The sequence below is a fragment of the Oncorhynchus mykiss genome, chromosome 1 (genome assembly GCF_057628025.1).
Source record: "Oncorhynchus mykiss isolate SJ-2025 chromosome 1, ASM5762802v1, whole genome shotgun sequence".
Lineage (NCBI taxonomy): Eukaryota > Metazoa > Chordata > Actinopteri > Salmoniformes > Salmonidae > Oncorhynchus > Oncorhynchus mykiss.
The window spans coordinates 505,469-520,806 of NC_143022.1; the positions used below are offsets into that span (position 1 = coordinate 505,469).

The 15,338-nt window shown below is 44.5% G+C and overlaps 1 protein-coding gene across 2 annotated transcripts in view; it reads right to left on the minus strand.

Annotated features, from left to right (window-relative positions):
* The window catches only part of tmem45a (transmembrane protein 45a), a 44,006-nt gene continuing 28,668 nt past the window's right edge, over nucleotides 1-15,338 (minus strand). For both annotated transcript variants that reach the window (XM_021583381.3, XM_090215296.1), the window contains exons 5-6: nucleotides 13,851-13,993; nucleotides 1-2,186 (exon numbers count right to left, since the gene is read on the minus strand). In XM_021583381.3, coding sequence (XP_021439056.1) covers nucleotides 2,090-2,186; nucleotides 13,851-13,993 — 240 coding nt within the window. In that variant the 3' untranslated portion in view covers nucleotides 1-2,089. The remainder of the gene's footprint in view (nucleotides 2,187-13,850; nucleotides 13,994-15,338) is intronic.

Sequence of the window (15,338 nt, forward strand, 5' to 3'; positions counted from 1 at the left end):
TTTTAAAAATGCTTATTTAATGTACATTTGAATTTAAAAACATGCATATATGCAACATTCTGTTTCACAAAACAGTATTCGATTCAACTGCAAATGGAAATCAAAAACTCTGAAAGTAATATACAGTATATTTCATAAATATATTGAATTTAATACTGCTAAAAATTCTAATTAAATCCCACAGAGCAGATGACAGACGATGATTCCACATTTGCTCCAGATTTCCTTTTCCTATTTTCTCAGTGACAATTTGGTTTATCGTGTTCACAATCCAGCCTAACTCTAGACTGAAGGTGAAGGTACAGAACGATCAGAGGAAACACTAAGGCAGTGGGATCATCTGATGGGATGTTGGCTTGTGCTGTCTGAGATGCATTACTATTAATATATTTAGGTCCTGACAGCTGAGGCTACGATCATCACCATGAAGTGTTATCAAGAGTACAAATTCTATTACACCTGATTCAAGGCAAAATATTGCCAAAACATTCCTTAACCTGAACTTTTGTTTCAAGTATGTTTCATAAACTAATCTATGTGAATTATGTATTCATGATTATTCAGTACAATGCATGTTGTTGTGCAATCTGACCACAGGATGGCGTAGCTACACAGAGATTTACAGACTGTTTGGAAAAAGCTCCTTGTTTGTCTGGTCCACATGGGTTGGTCATATAATTTAACTCTTCAGATAACATGGCATATTACACCCAAACCCTGTTCTTCTTATGTTATCATTCTTCATTTGATGTGTGTCTGTTCCATTAAACAAATACAATATTTGAATGTTAAGATGTTCAGAGTTGATCCGTTAGGTGTAATAAATAGCGACATAAACAAAGCTAGCTACATCAAATCAAACTTTATTTGCCACATGTGCCGAATACAACAAGTGTAGACTTTACCGTGAAATGCTGACTGACAAGCCCTTAACCAACAGGGCAGTTCAAGAAGAAGAAAATATTTACCAAGTAGACTAAAATAAAAAGTAACACTAAGAATAACGAGGCTATATACAGGGGGCACCGGTACCGAGTCAGTGTTTTGGGGGTACAGGCTAGTTGAGGTAATCTGTACATGTCGGTGGGGGCGAAGTGACTCTGCACAGGTAACAAATAAACAGTGAGTAGCAGCAGTGTACAAGATAAAGATGGTAATAATGTCTTCATGCGGATATTGGGCAGAGGTTGAGTGATGACATCTTATAAAGTAAGGAGAGAAACTGTCCTATAGCTACTGCTGTGTGACTTCTTTATTATTAACCCAATGTCAGCATCTCTTCCTCTGCAGTGGCTGGGGAGGAGAGGCAGCTACTGTGGATAGGGAGAGAGACTGGGACCTTGCAGAACTGGGTTGATGGGCTTCCTGAAGTCAAACCCTGATCAGATAACCAATTGGTCTAGGGTCAGCATGGGACGTTAATAGGTGACGTAAGGATTGGGTGGGTTGCCTCAGTAGCCATGTTGCTATGGTTACTACCGTAAAAACAGTTGAAACTAGCTAGCTGACAAATTTAAATTTCATAAATACTGGAGGCTCCTGTCTCAGCCTCCAGTATTTATGCTGAAATAGTTTGTGTCGAGGGGTTAGGGTCAGTCTTATATCTGGAGTACTTCTCCTGTCTTATCTGGTGTCCGTATGCTCCCTCTAATTCTCTCTTCTATCGGAGGACCTGAGCCCTAGGACCATGCCTCAGGACTACCTGGCCTGATGACTCCTTGCTGTCCCCAGTCCACCACCTGGGTGCTGCTCCAGTTTCAACTGTTCTGCCTGTGGCTATGGAACCCTGACCTGTTCACTGGATGTGCTACCTGTCCCAGACCTGCTGTTCCGACTCTCTCTGCTGCACCTGCTGTCTCTTAACTCTGAATGATCGGCTATGAAAATCCAACTGACATTTATTCCTGAGGTGCTGACCTGTTGCACCAGTTTTTCCTTGCCACTGTGCTTCTACATCTGCATTGCTTGCTGTTTGGGGTTTTAGGCTGGGTTTCTGTATAGCACTTTGTGACATCTGCTGATGTAAAAAGGGCTTTATAAATACATTTGATTGATTGATTGACTGCTAAACAGGAAGTTGTTGTTGTCCTTATAGGATCTCGTCCTCTGACTCCTGCTGTCTCTCTCTGGGTTTCAGCAGTCCCATCTCCATTGGGGGGGTTCTCTTCAATCTGGATCGTACCACACTGCAGAGGGGATAGGGGGTGAGGCATGATGAGCGTACTGTAGAATTAGATTTACCAGATTACAAACTCAATGGAGAATCTCTTTATTGAACGTGCTTTTTAGTCCATAACTAGGCTTAAAGGTCCTGAACAGTCTTTCTGATTCCCATGTAAAATAGCCTTTTGACTAAAATATCACCCATATCAAAATGCTCAAAAGCACTTTCTCTCTTACGGCTAACTTACTAGGAAATTTGAAAAGACAGAATGAGTGGGCAGAGAGCTTACTGTATATTCATGAGCTCACATTGACGGACAGCTTTTTGAAACTTGGATGCAGGGAGCAGTGTTGCAGTCAAATCATCTCAAGGAAATGTGGTGAAACACAAAGCAACTCAAACAACATTGAAATTGCATCAATTATATACAGTTGAAGTTGGATGTTTACATACACCTTAGCCAAATACATTTGAACTAAGTTTTTCACAATTTCTGACATTTAATCCTAGTAAAAATTCCCTGTCTTAGGTCAGTTAGGATCACCACTTTATTGTAACAATGTGAAATGTCCGAATAATAGTAGAGAGAATGATAAAATTTCAGCTTTTATTTATTTCATCACATTCCCAGTGGGTCAGAAGTTTACATACACTTAATTAGTATTTGATAGCATTGCCTTTAAATGGTTTAACTTGGGTCAAACGTGTTGGGTAGCCTTCCACAAGCTTCCCACAATAAGTTGAGTGAATTTTGGCCCATTCCTCCTGACAGAGCTGGTGTAACTGAGTCAGGTTTGTAGGCCTCCTTGCTCGTACACGCTTTTTCAGCTCTGCCCTTGACTTTGTTGTCCTTAAGCCATTTTGCTACAACTTTGGAAGACCCATTTGCGACCTAGCTTTAACTTCCTGACTGATGTCTTGTGATGTGGTTTCAATATATCCACCTAATTTTCCTGCCTAATGATGCCATCTATTTTGTGAAGTGCACCAGTCCCTCCTGCAGCAAAGCACCTCCACAACACGATGCTGCCACCCCCGTGCTTCACGGTTGGGATGGTGTTCTTCGGCTTGCAAGCTTCCCCCTTTTTCCTCCAAACATAGCAATGGTCATTATGGCCAAACAGTTCTATTTTTGTTTCGTTAGACGAGGACATTTCTCCAAAAATTAAAATTTTTGTCCCCATGTGCAGTTGCAAACCTTAGTCTGGCTCTTTTATGGCGGTTTTGGAGCAGTGGCTTCTTCCTTGCTGAGTGGTCGTTCAAGTACTCGTTTTACTGTGAATATACAGTGGGGAGAACAAGTATTTGATGCACTGCCGATTTTGCAGGTTTCCTACTTACAAAGCACGTAGCGGTCTGTCATTTTTTTTATCATAGGTACACTTTAACTGTGAGAGATGATTTTTAAGTAATTCATTTGCATTTTATTGCATGACATAAGTATTTGATCACCTACCAACCAGTAAGAATTCCGGCTCTCACAGACCTGTTAGTATTTCTTTAAGAAGCCCTCCTGTTCTCCACTCATTACCTGTATTAATTGCACCTGTTTGAACTCGTTACCTGTATAAAAGACACCTGTCCACACACTCAATCAAACAGACCTATCCACAATGTCCAAGACCAGAGAGCTGTGTAAGGACATCAGGGATACAATTGTAGATCTGCACAAGGTTGGGATGGGCTACAGGACAATAGGCAAGCAGCTTGGTGAGAAGGCAACAACTGTTGGCGCAATTATTAGAAATTGGAAGAAGTTCAAGATGACGGTCAATCACCCTCGGTCTGGGGCTCCATGCAAGATCTCACCTCGTGGGGCATCAATGATCATGAGGAAGGTAAGGGATCAGCCCAGAACTACACGGCAGGACCTGGTCAATGACCTGAAGAGAGCTGGGACCACAGTCTCAAAGAAAACCATTAGTAACACACTACTCCGTCATGGATTAAAATCCTGCAGCGCATGCAAGGTCCCCCTGCTCAAGCCAGCGCATGTCCAGGCCCGTCTGAAGTTTGCCAATGACCATCTGGATGATCCAGAGGAGGAATGGGAGAAGGTCATGTGGTCTGATGAGACAAAAATATAGCTTTTTGGTCTAAACTCCACTCGCCGTGTTTGGAGGAAGAAGAAGGATGAGTACAACCCCAAGAACACCATCCCAACCGTGAAGCATGGGGATGCTTTTGGGATGCTTTTCTGCAAAGGGGACAGGACGACTGCACCGTATTGAGGGGAGGATGGATGGGGCCATGTATCGCGAGATCTTGGCCAAAAACCTCCTTCCCTCAGTAAGAGCATTGAAGATGGGTCGTGGCTGGGTCTTCCAGTATGACAACGACTCGAAACACACAGCCAGGGCAACTAAGCAGTGGCTCCGTAAGAAGCATCTCAAGGTCCTGGAGTGGCCTAGCCAGTCTCCAGACCTGCACCCAATAGAAAATCTTTGGAGGGAGCTGAAAGTCCGTATTGCCCTAGCGACAGCCCCAAAAGGAAGGATCTGGAGAAGGTCTGTATGGAGGATTGAGCCAAAATCCCTGCTGCAGTGTGTGCAACCTGGTCAAGAACTACAGGAAACTTATGATCTCTGTAATTGCAAACAAAGGTTTCTGTACCAAATATTAAGTTCTGCTTTTCTGATGTATCAAATACTTATGTCATGCAACAAAATGCAAATTAATTACTTAAAAATCATACAATGTGATTTTCTGGATGATATGATAAAAATGACAGACCTCTACATGCTTTGTAAGTAGGAAAACCTGCAAAATCGGCAGTGTATCAAATACTTGTTCTCCCCACTGTAGATAATTTTGTACCTGTTTCCTCCAGCATCTTCACAAGGTCCTTCTGCTGTTGTTCTGGGATTGATTTGCACTTTTTGCACCAAAGTACGTTCATCTCTAGGAGACAGAACGCATCTCCTTCCTGAGCGGCATGACGGCTGCGTGGTCCCATGGTGTTTATACTTGCGTACTATTGTTTGTACAGATGAACGTGGTACCTTCAGGAGTTTGGAAATTGCTCCCAAGGATAAACCAGACTTGTGGAGGTCTACAATGTTTTTTTTCTGAGGTCTTGGCTGATTTCTTTTGATTTCCCCATGATGTCAAGCAAAGAGGCAATGAGTTTGAAGGTAGGCCTTGAAATACATCCACAGGTACACCTCCAATTTACTCAAATGATGTCAATTGGCCTATCAGAAGCTTCTAAAGCCTTGACATAATTTTCTGAAATTTTCCAAACTGTTTAAAGGCACAGTCAACTTAGTGTATGTAAACTTCTGACCCACTGGAATTGTGATACAGTGATATAATCTGTCTAATTTAATTTTTAATTTTACCTTTATTTAACTAGGCAAGTCAGTTAAGAACAAATTCTTATTTTCAATGACGGCCTAGGAACAGTGGGTTAACTGCCTGTTCAGGGGCAGAACGACAGACCTTGTCAGCTCGGGGGTTTGAACTTGCAACTTTCCGGTTACTAGCCCAACGCGCTAACAACTAGGCTACCTTGCCGCCCCTAACACCAGACACAGATAAAAGGGGACAAATACAAGTATCTTTGCCATAGATGAATAGGGTCAACTTTAATTATATTTTCTGACACCCTACAGTCAAAATTTGGCACCAGTAGAGTAGCTATCTATCTATATAAACCACGCCCCTCTGCAAATACGCCTTCTCCGATGTTGGTTTCAAGGAGGTACTTATTTAAATTAGGTAAGAGAATATCATGTTACCATTGGTGTATTAAAATGAGAGGAGGGCCTCCCGGGTGGCGCAGTGGATAAGGGTGCTGTACTGCAGCGTCAGCTGTGCCATCAGAGACTCTGGGTTTGTGCCCAGGCTCTGTCGTAACCGTCCGCAACCGGGAGGTCCGTGGGGCGACGCACAATTGGCCTAGCGTCGTCCGGGTTAGGGAGGTGTGACGGCCCTGAATTTTTCTGAACCGTCTCAGTGCTTCTCCTTCCAATAGGGCGCTTTCCCTTTAATTCCCAATTAAATAGCCAGCATCAGCTGTGCAAAAGTGGGGTTGTGATGGAGACGTGAATGAGGATGTGTTCAACCCTCAATTCAGAAGCTTCTCTATTCCGTGTGTTTTGTAGCCTAATAGAGTTTACCCAGGATCGGATCCACTCTTTGCATCCGTGGACTACACCTCTCCGTTCTTCGTGGCCTTTCTCCGCTGGAGATCTGTTGGCGGATTGGATTGTCTGACTGACCGACTGACTACAACCTTTTTGTATACGGTATTTCATTTGTTTTGATGTATACTGTGATGATTTATGTAGTTAGTTGTAGTTGAGGACTTAGTAAGAGTTGATACGCTTTAAAGTTCTGTGGTAAAATAATTGTTATATTGATTGTATGATTAATACTGGGTTTACGCTACACTTGAATGAACGGACAAACATTGCGTGACTAAGGTCACGGGAGTTCCCTGAACTCCTTTACCGGGCTGGACGCTTTTTAGGCCCGAGGTACAGGACATTTCTGGAGGAACCAGAACTCATTGTGTTATATTATTATGTGTGTGTAATCATTGATGTTGCTAATACAACCCACGCAAAATAATATAGTTGTTTTTGAAGTTCTTTCCAATGTTTTAAGGGTTTATGAAAAGTTTATTTCCATCCTGACTTTTACATAAGTCTTGTGTATTGGTGTAGACTTGACGGACCAGATGGGACTCCTTCCCTCCCAAACCAAAAGGAGAAACCAATGTTTTCTCTGGTAGGCACAACCTACCCGGCACCCCTATAAATAATAACCTCAAGTCAGAACCGTTACATAAAAAATGGCACCCCAGATGGGACAGCTCAACATTGAGAACTAACCAAAGCAAATCTTTTGTGTGGAATTAAAACAATGGATTCACCCCAAGAAAATGTGCTCATCCATATCCTACCTGTCAATGGGAATACACAGGGCCATTCTGACCATCAAGCTGACAAGACAAATCATAATGTGAATAGAGATAAGGGAGTTGATCTGGGCCAGAGCCCTGGGAATCTGAATGCTCGGTCTGGACCACAGGCCACAGGTCTAACCAGTTACTCACTTATTGACATGGATCTGTGTGGAAGTACTGAGCTAGCCCTCCCTCTGACACCCAACCTTCCTCCATTGTCTGGTTTATCTCCAGAGGTTGTAGTCTTACAACTTCAAGGTGGCATCCTTGATATTCGTCAGACTCAACAACATCTCCAAACTCTTATCCACCATAAATTAAAATGGCTGAGTGAAGAGCAACAACAGAGTGCCATGGAATTCAGAAACTCACTGAGGACTCTAACCCACATGCTGACAGAGCTCAGTGAGAGTGGAAGAGGGGAAATTACTGGTGCCATGGACAGGCAGTTTGACTACCAACGAAACCAACTCACTGCCACTCTCCAATGGCGCCTGCAACATCACCACACTGAGGTCCTCAAGGACGTTAATTCTGATTTTTCTCCCATGGTTAACACTGTAGACCACTTGCAGACAGAGCTCTCTAATTGTGTTAAAATGTTGGATGACGTGTCTGTGGACATGGCCTCCATTAGGCACAACTCCTTGCACAGAGTTTCTCTGGTGTCCACTTCTGTTCAGACCTCTGAACAGCCAAGACAAGGCCATGCTGCAGCCACCCCTTGCAGTATGCAATCCACCATACATCCTGGTGTTCATTTTCATGGTCCCATAACTCCCTCCCCCTCTATTTCCTCAATCCCTCCTATCTCGTTTGTTCATGGTGATTTGAGTAGACGTCATGTGGGGGCGATGCCCATTAAATTGCAATTTCCCACCTTTGGGAAAAAAGATGACAGTCCTGATCCGCTAATGTATCTAGAAAGATGTTGTGACTTTCTTGCCCTCAATCCCCTGGCTGACGAAGAACTCCTTGCCACATTGAGGAATGTGTTGCATGAGACAGCTCGAGACTGGTGGGATGTGGCACGTCTCACCACTACCTCCTGGGCTGACTTTGAGGCCAAGTTTTCCTCTGCATTTCTGTCTGAGGACTACACAGATGAGCTGGCAGACAGAGTCAGGAATCGAGTGCAAAGCGAGAAAGAGAGTGTCCGTGACTTTGCATACGGTTACCACTCCCTGTGCAGAAGGTGGAAACCTGGCATTGAGGAGGAAGAGGTCATTAAATTGATCTTGAAGAATATCAACCCACTACTAGCCAGTCAACTCCGAGAAAGAGTCACCACTGTCGATTGACTGGTTCGCTTGGGACAGCAGTTTGAGAAGGACAGAGAATGCCAACAGCAATATGACCAAAGAAAGAAACAGACCCCAAACAGTTACCCAAGACAGACCATCAACAACAGCCAGAGTCTCCAGCCATGACCCCTCTCATGTTCTGTTGGAGATGTAGCCAAAAGGGACATTCTTCAGCTACATGTCCAAGACCGTATCAAGTAAACCCTTCCAGAAACCACAAATCACAACAGGCCAACACACCTAACTCTCTTCGCAGGAATGACCATCCTACTCTGGGTGCTTTAACCAGAGCTGGAACCCAAAGATTCACTGCCTACGCCCCCCCATCGACATCCCCTTCCTTTCAGTTAATACCGCACCAACTGGTGTTACCCCTGTCCATAGGCCCATGGACAGGAAGAGCCATCCTGGACACCGGGTCATCCTACACACTGCTCAATGAGAAACTGTGGAAGGAGGTTAAAGGTCCACAATACAACTTGAAGCCGTGGACAGAAGGTCCACTCTATCTGGCTGATGGTGAGGCTAAACGACCACTTGGATGGAGTGAGGTAGAGTTCCACCTGTGTAACCACTCCTATATGATTCCTTCTGTTATCCTACAAACCAAGAACCTTGCTTTTCCTGTAGTGTTGGGAATTGATTTCATGTACTTCAGTGGTGTCCAGATTGATATCGCACACAATTGCTACTGGTTTCCATACAATCCGAGCAAGAAGCATTTCTTCCAATCAGAAGCTATGAAGTTACATGATTGGGGTTCAAATGGGGCAGTCTTCTCTGCCGTTGCTCCGGTACCACTAACCCTTGATAATCCTTCTGATGATCTCCTTTTACAGGCTGTGAGAAGAGCTCAGCTGGAACATCCAGAGGAGTTAAGGCTGTTGGAACAGCTGCAGAATAATGCTGATGTATGTACTTCAAGGCTAGGACGCACCGGGCTCCTGAAGCACAAAATATTCCTTACACAGGAAATGCCGATCAAGCAAAAGCCATATCGTTTGTCCCCAGCGAAGCTAATCATCCAAAAGGGACTCATTAATGATATGTTAACACAAGATATAATAGAACGTTCCTCCTCTCCCTGGGCTGCTCCTGTTTTCCTCATCTCAAAAAAGACTGGTGGTCTTAGATTTTGTGTGGACTATAGGAAGACCAACAATGTTTCCCAGACTGATGCCTATCCTCTTCCTACCATCCACGAGATCCTGGAGTCATTGTCTGGCGCTGTTGTGTTCACTACCCTTGACCTCAAGTGGTTATTGGCAGGTTGAGATGGACCAGGAAAGCAAGGTCAAGACTGATTTTGTCTGTGCTGAGGGCTTGTTTTCCTTTAAGGTGATGCCTTTTGGATTAAAGAATGCACCTGCCACTTTCCAAAGACTCATGGAGATTGCGTTAGGTGAGCTCAAAGGGAAGATCTGTTTCGTCTACCTGGACGATATAATTATCTACTCTCAGAACCGAGATAGACACTTTCAAGATCTTCAAGCAGTGTTGGACAAGCTAAGAGAAGCTGGTCTGACCTTTAATATGAAGAAGAGCAACTTCTGCCAAACCTCCCTGAAGTTCCTTGGCCATATTGTGTCTTTCAACGGCATTCATGTGGATCCTGAAAAGACAAAGGCTGTACAAGACTTCCCTGTGCCAACCACACTCAAGGCCCTTCAACGGTTCCTTGGTATGGCTGGATGGTACCATCGGTTTGTGTCGAACTTCTCTCAGGTGGCAGAACCCCTCAATGCGGTGAAGTGAAAAGGAGCGAAATTCCAATGGATGGCAGAGTGCCAGACCTCCTTTGAAACCCTGAAACGACACCTCGTCACACCTCCCATTTTAGGTCATCCCAACTTTGATTGCCCTTTTGTTGTTTACACTGATGCAAGTGATTTTGGACTTGGTGCTGTCCTAGTCCAACAGACTGGACTTGGCACTGAAGAAGTGCTAGCATTCGCCAGTCGGACATTGAATGGAGCAGAATGGAACTACTCCACAACCGAGCAAGAGTGCCTTGCGGTTGTCTGGGCTTTGGAGAAGTGGAGGTACTACCTGGAGGGAAGACACTTCACTGTGGTCACTGACCATTCCTCCCTTGTGTGGGTGTTCAAGACCAACAAACCAAGTACCAGACTCAGCAGATGGGCTCTACGGTTGCAAGAGTTCACCTTTGCAGTAGAATACAGGAAAGGAAAATACAACACTGTTCCAGATGCCTTGTCCAGAGCTCCTGCTTGTGATAACGGTGGCCCTCATCTTACATGTGCTACTGTCCTGTCAAGCAGTCGAGACTCACCCAAAACTGACTTTCCCATCTCTGATGAGGCCATATGGAAAGCCCAACAGGATGTTCTAGAAGTACAGGCTTTGTACCAGACTATCCTGGAAGATGGAGAAAATATGGTCAATCCTACCCAAAGCTGACCATCATTGAAGACAAAGTCTACCGAGTTGTACAACTACCTCACAGAACACTCTACCAAATGTACATACCTGAAACTCTACACCTTCTACTGCTGCAACATTTCCATGAAGACCCATTAGCTGGTCATTTGGGCAGGTTCAAAACCTACAAGCGGTTGCAAGCGTTACTGTACTGGCCACATCGGAGCATGGATGTGAAGTCACACATCCGAAACTGTCAGGTTTGTCAAATGTACAAACCAGAAGGTAGAAAGCCTGCTGGCAAGTTGCAGCAAACGGTGGTTACCCGACTTTGGGAAATGTTAGGAGTGGATTTGATGGGTCCATTTCCTAGAAGCTCCAATCAGAATGTGTACATGCTTGTTTTTGTAGATTACTATTCAAAGTGGGTGGAGCTCTTTTCCCTGCGTCAGGCCACAGCAAGGACCATCTCTAACATCCTTACGAAAGAGATCCTGACTCGCTGGGGAGTGCCTGATTACATCCTGTCTGATCGAGGTTCCCAATTTGTCTCTGATCTCTTTGAGGAGACCTGCCAAAGATGGAACCTGAGACAGAAGTTTACCAGGGTCTATCACCCACAGACCAACCTCACTGAAAGGGTAAATCGAACCTTGAAGACAATGATTGCTTCCTATGTAGGGACCCAGCACAAACACTGGGACAAGCACCTTCACGAGTTTCGATTTGCCCTGAATTCTGCTGTGCAAGAGTCCACTGGAGACACCTGCAGAGCTGAACCAAAGTCGTCCCCTCCGAGGACCCTTGGATATGGTGCTACAGCCCCAGCAGCTTACTCCAGACGCTGCTTGCTATGACCAGGTAGTCCATCTCCATGACTTGAGAGCTCTTGTCTCAAAGAACATGATCCAGGCTCGACTCAAGCAGAAGAGACATTATGATGAGAACAGACGAGACATGCAGTTCCAGCTTCGTAATCGGGTGTGGCTTCGCTCTCATCCTTACTCGAAAGCTGAACAATTCTTCTCGGCCAAGCTCGCTCCTAAATGGCAAGGACCATATAGGATTGTGGAGCAGGTGGGCCCTTTGAACTACCGAGTGGTGAAAGAGGACACAGGTGAAGATATGCGGGTTGTTCATGTCTCACGCCTTAAGCCCTGTTACCCGTCGGCTGAGGAATTGGAGGCGATTGAGCGCCGCAAGGTCCTGGATATCTTTGAAGAGGAAAGTGAGGAGACTTTTCTCAGATTCCCAGACCCAGAAGTCTCACACCTTAAGGCCTGTGACCCTTCAGCTGAGATGCGTGAGCTCCAAAAAGTCATGAATATTTTTGTAGAGGAAAGTGATGAGGAGACCTTTCTCTGTTTCCCCGACCAAGATGTGCCTTCCAGGGCAATGGTCGGCTTTTTCCAGGGGAGGGGTTGTGTGACGGCCCTGAATTTTTATGAACTGTCTCAGTGCTTCTCCTTCCAATAGGGCGCTTTCCCTTTAATTCCCAATTAAATAGCCAGCATCAGCTGCGCAAAAGTGGGGTTGTGATGGAGACGTGAATGAGGATGTGTTCAACCCTCAGTTCCAAAGCTTCTCTATTCCGTGTGTTTTGTAGCCTAATAGAGTTTACCCAGGATCGGATCCACTCTTTGCGTCCGTGGACTACACCTCTCCGTTCTTCGTGGCCTTTCTCCGCTGGAGATCTGTTGGCGGATTGGATTGTCTGACTGACCGACTGACTACAACCTTTTTGTATACGGTATTTCATTTGTTTTGATGTGATGTATACTGTGATGATTTATGTAGTTAGTTGTAGTTGAGGACTTAGTAAGAGTTGATACGCTTTAAAGTTCTGTGGTAAAATAATTGTTATATTGATTGTATGATTAATACTGGGTTTACGCTACACTTGAATGAACGGACAAACATTGCGTGACTAAGGTCACGGGAGTTCCCTGAACTCCTTTACCGGGCTGGACGCTTTTTAGGCCCGAGGTACAGGACATTTCTGGAGGAACCAGAACTCATTGTGTTATATTATTATGTGTGTGTAATCATTGATGTTGCTAATACAACCCACGCAAAATAATATAGTTGTTTTTAAGTTCTTTACAATGTTTTAAGGGTTTATGAAAAGTTTATTTCCATCCTGACTTTTACATAAGTCCTGTGTATTGGTGTAGACTTGACGGACCAGATGGGACTCCTTCCCTCCCAAACCAAAAGGAGAAACCAATGTTTTCTCTGGTAGGCACAACCTACCTGGCACCCCTATAAATAATAACCTCAAGTCAAAACCGTTACAGAGGGCTTGGCCGGTAGGGATATACTTGTCTCATCGCGCACCAGCGACTCCTGTGGCGGGCCGGGCGCAGTGCGCGCTAACCAAGGTTTCCAGGTGCACGGTGTTTCCACCGACACATTGGTGCGGCTGGCTTCCGGGTTGGATGCGCGCTGTGTTAAGAAGCAGTGCGGCTTGGTTGGGTTGTGTATCGGAGGACGCATGACTTTCAACCTTCGTCTCTCCCGAGACCGTACGGGAGTTGTAGCGATGAGACAAGATAGTAGCTACTAAAACAATTGGATACCACAAAATTGGGGAGAAAAATGGGTAAAATTCAAACAAAAAAACAAAAAATGAGAGGAGATTATTCCTTAATAATCCCGCCTCCTGAATCTAAGCGTTGGACATGGGATCAAACTTGATCAATGTAGAAGCAACATGTTCATACTTTAGCCATCATACTCTGATCTGGTATAATCCAAATATCATTTCATTTTATGAAAAACATGATTTTGACTGTTCATGACCTTTAATGTGTCTGGGGAAACTGCCCCCAAATCAACTAGACTCTGGTGATGATGATGAAGGAATGGAATACTGATGTACATCATTGTGACTGTAAATATGTAGGAGGTGTTAACCCATAAGACCTCAGGGAAAGTGTTGTCTCACTGGCTGATGGTTGCAGTACAGCACCAATACAGTGAGCAGGCTGAAGGCTAGATGCCAGCACAAACATGCTAAATTAACCAATACAGGACATGCTACATTAACCAATAAGAACACAGGATAGGAGTGGAAAGGGTGTCTCACCAGATGATGGTGCAGTACAGCACTGACACAATAAGCAGGCTGAAGACCAGGTGCCAGCAGTAACACATAGTGATAAACATCATGTTGTTATGGTCCTTCTGGTCCCACTCTGCACCACTGGGGGAATACAGGACAAACCCAATCTGGAGGGGGGCAGAGATAAGAGAGGGTTAGATGATAGAGACTGTTCCAGGGTTTATTATGCTGTAATAGGCTCAACTAGATGGACACAAGCCGCTGCTATGGATGAAAACTGGAAAATCAGGCTGGAAAGTATGTATACAGTATGTATACAGTACACAGAAGCTAATGTGGTATGATTAATTTATTTCCTGAATTTGGCTCTAGCATTTGAACCATTTTGGATGTAAACTATTATGACCCCATTCCTGAAAGCTAAGACTCTCTGGAATGTGGATGTGCCTTCTGTTCCCCTCTATGATGATCACAGGTTGCGTTAGAAGGGAGTGTCACAAAAAAAGGCAATTAGGCCCCTCTAAGAATATAGTTGAAAAGCCTTGTCATAGCCCTTCTAAGGATAGCATTACACTCCCTATTTAGTCTTGCTCTTGTGACTGACTGGGTTCAAACCAAGTCTCCTGCATGTCACAAGACTGTTAGCCCACTTAGCTAAAGCCCATAGGGATGAGTTCAGGAAGATAACACAAGTCTTCAAGTCTCCAGCAACGTTGCTCATCAAAAGAGTGTGGTTCATCGAATCACCTCAGTTACATTTCACCCCCCTTTGACCTCATACTCAGAGATCAGGGCACCAATATAACTGACTAGGCTTACTGCACAACAACAACACTTTCTGTGGCAACCAGAAGCAGAAGGATCCATGCACGTGATGAGCAATCTTGCCTGAGACCTGAAGACGTATTAAGACGTATTAGTTTGACTGATGGGGTTCTAACCAATGTTCCCTCTAAGCTCCCCCAGGACTACCGTGCAGGAGAAATATCAGCTCGCACAGAAAATCACGAGATTGAACTTCACTCAACTTTCTAGAGTTTTCCCCCTTAGTTAACACTATCAATGTTTCCCTTTACTGTGGGTATTGTGATCGAATCAACTCAATATCAGCCACATTCAATAAAACATACCGAAACAAAATGAACTATGCAAGAGATTTTGTTGCTGGCAGAGTGCATCGGAGTAGGATTCCATTGCATTGACAGTCACGACTCAGGCCCGTACTCTACACAGACCGGTGCGGCATAACAAATCAGAGCTGCAGTAGGTCTATATGCAAATCGACCATTGCCTTATATGGCTCTGTGCCATTCATTGTGAACTGGACTGTGTTTACAGCATGAGTGGTCATGAGTAGATGTGCTTGTTTTGAGTTCAAAGCCAGAGCTGCATGTAGCCGTGTTTGTACATTTGTTCATATCCTTTGCTAGTTAGTGAGTTATTAGCCCAGTTATAGATCATTTGATGTCAGCAATGGGGGAGTGATTACTTCCTACTAGAGCACAAAACGTG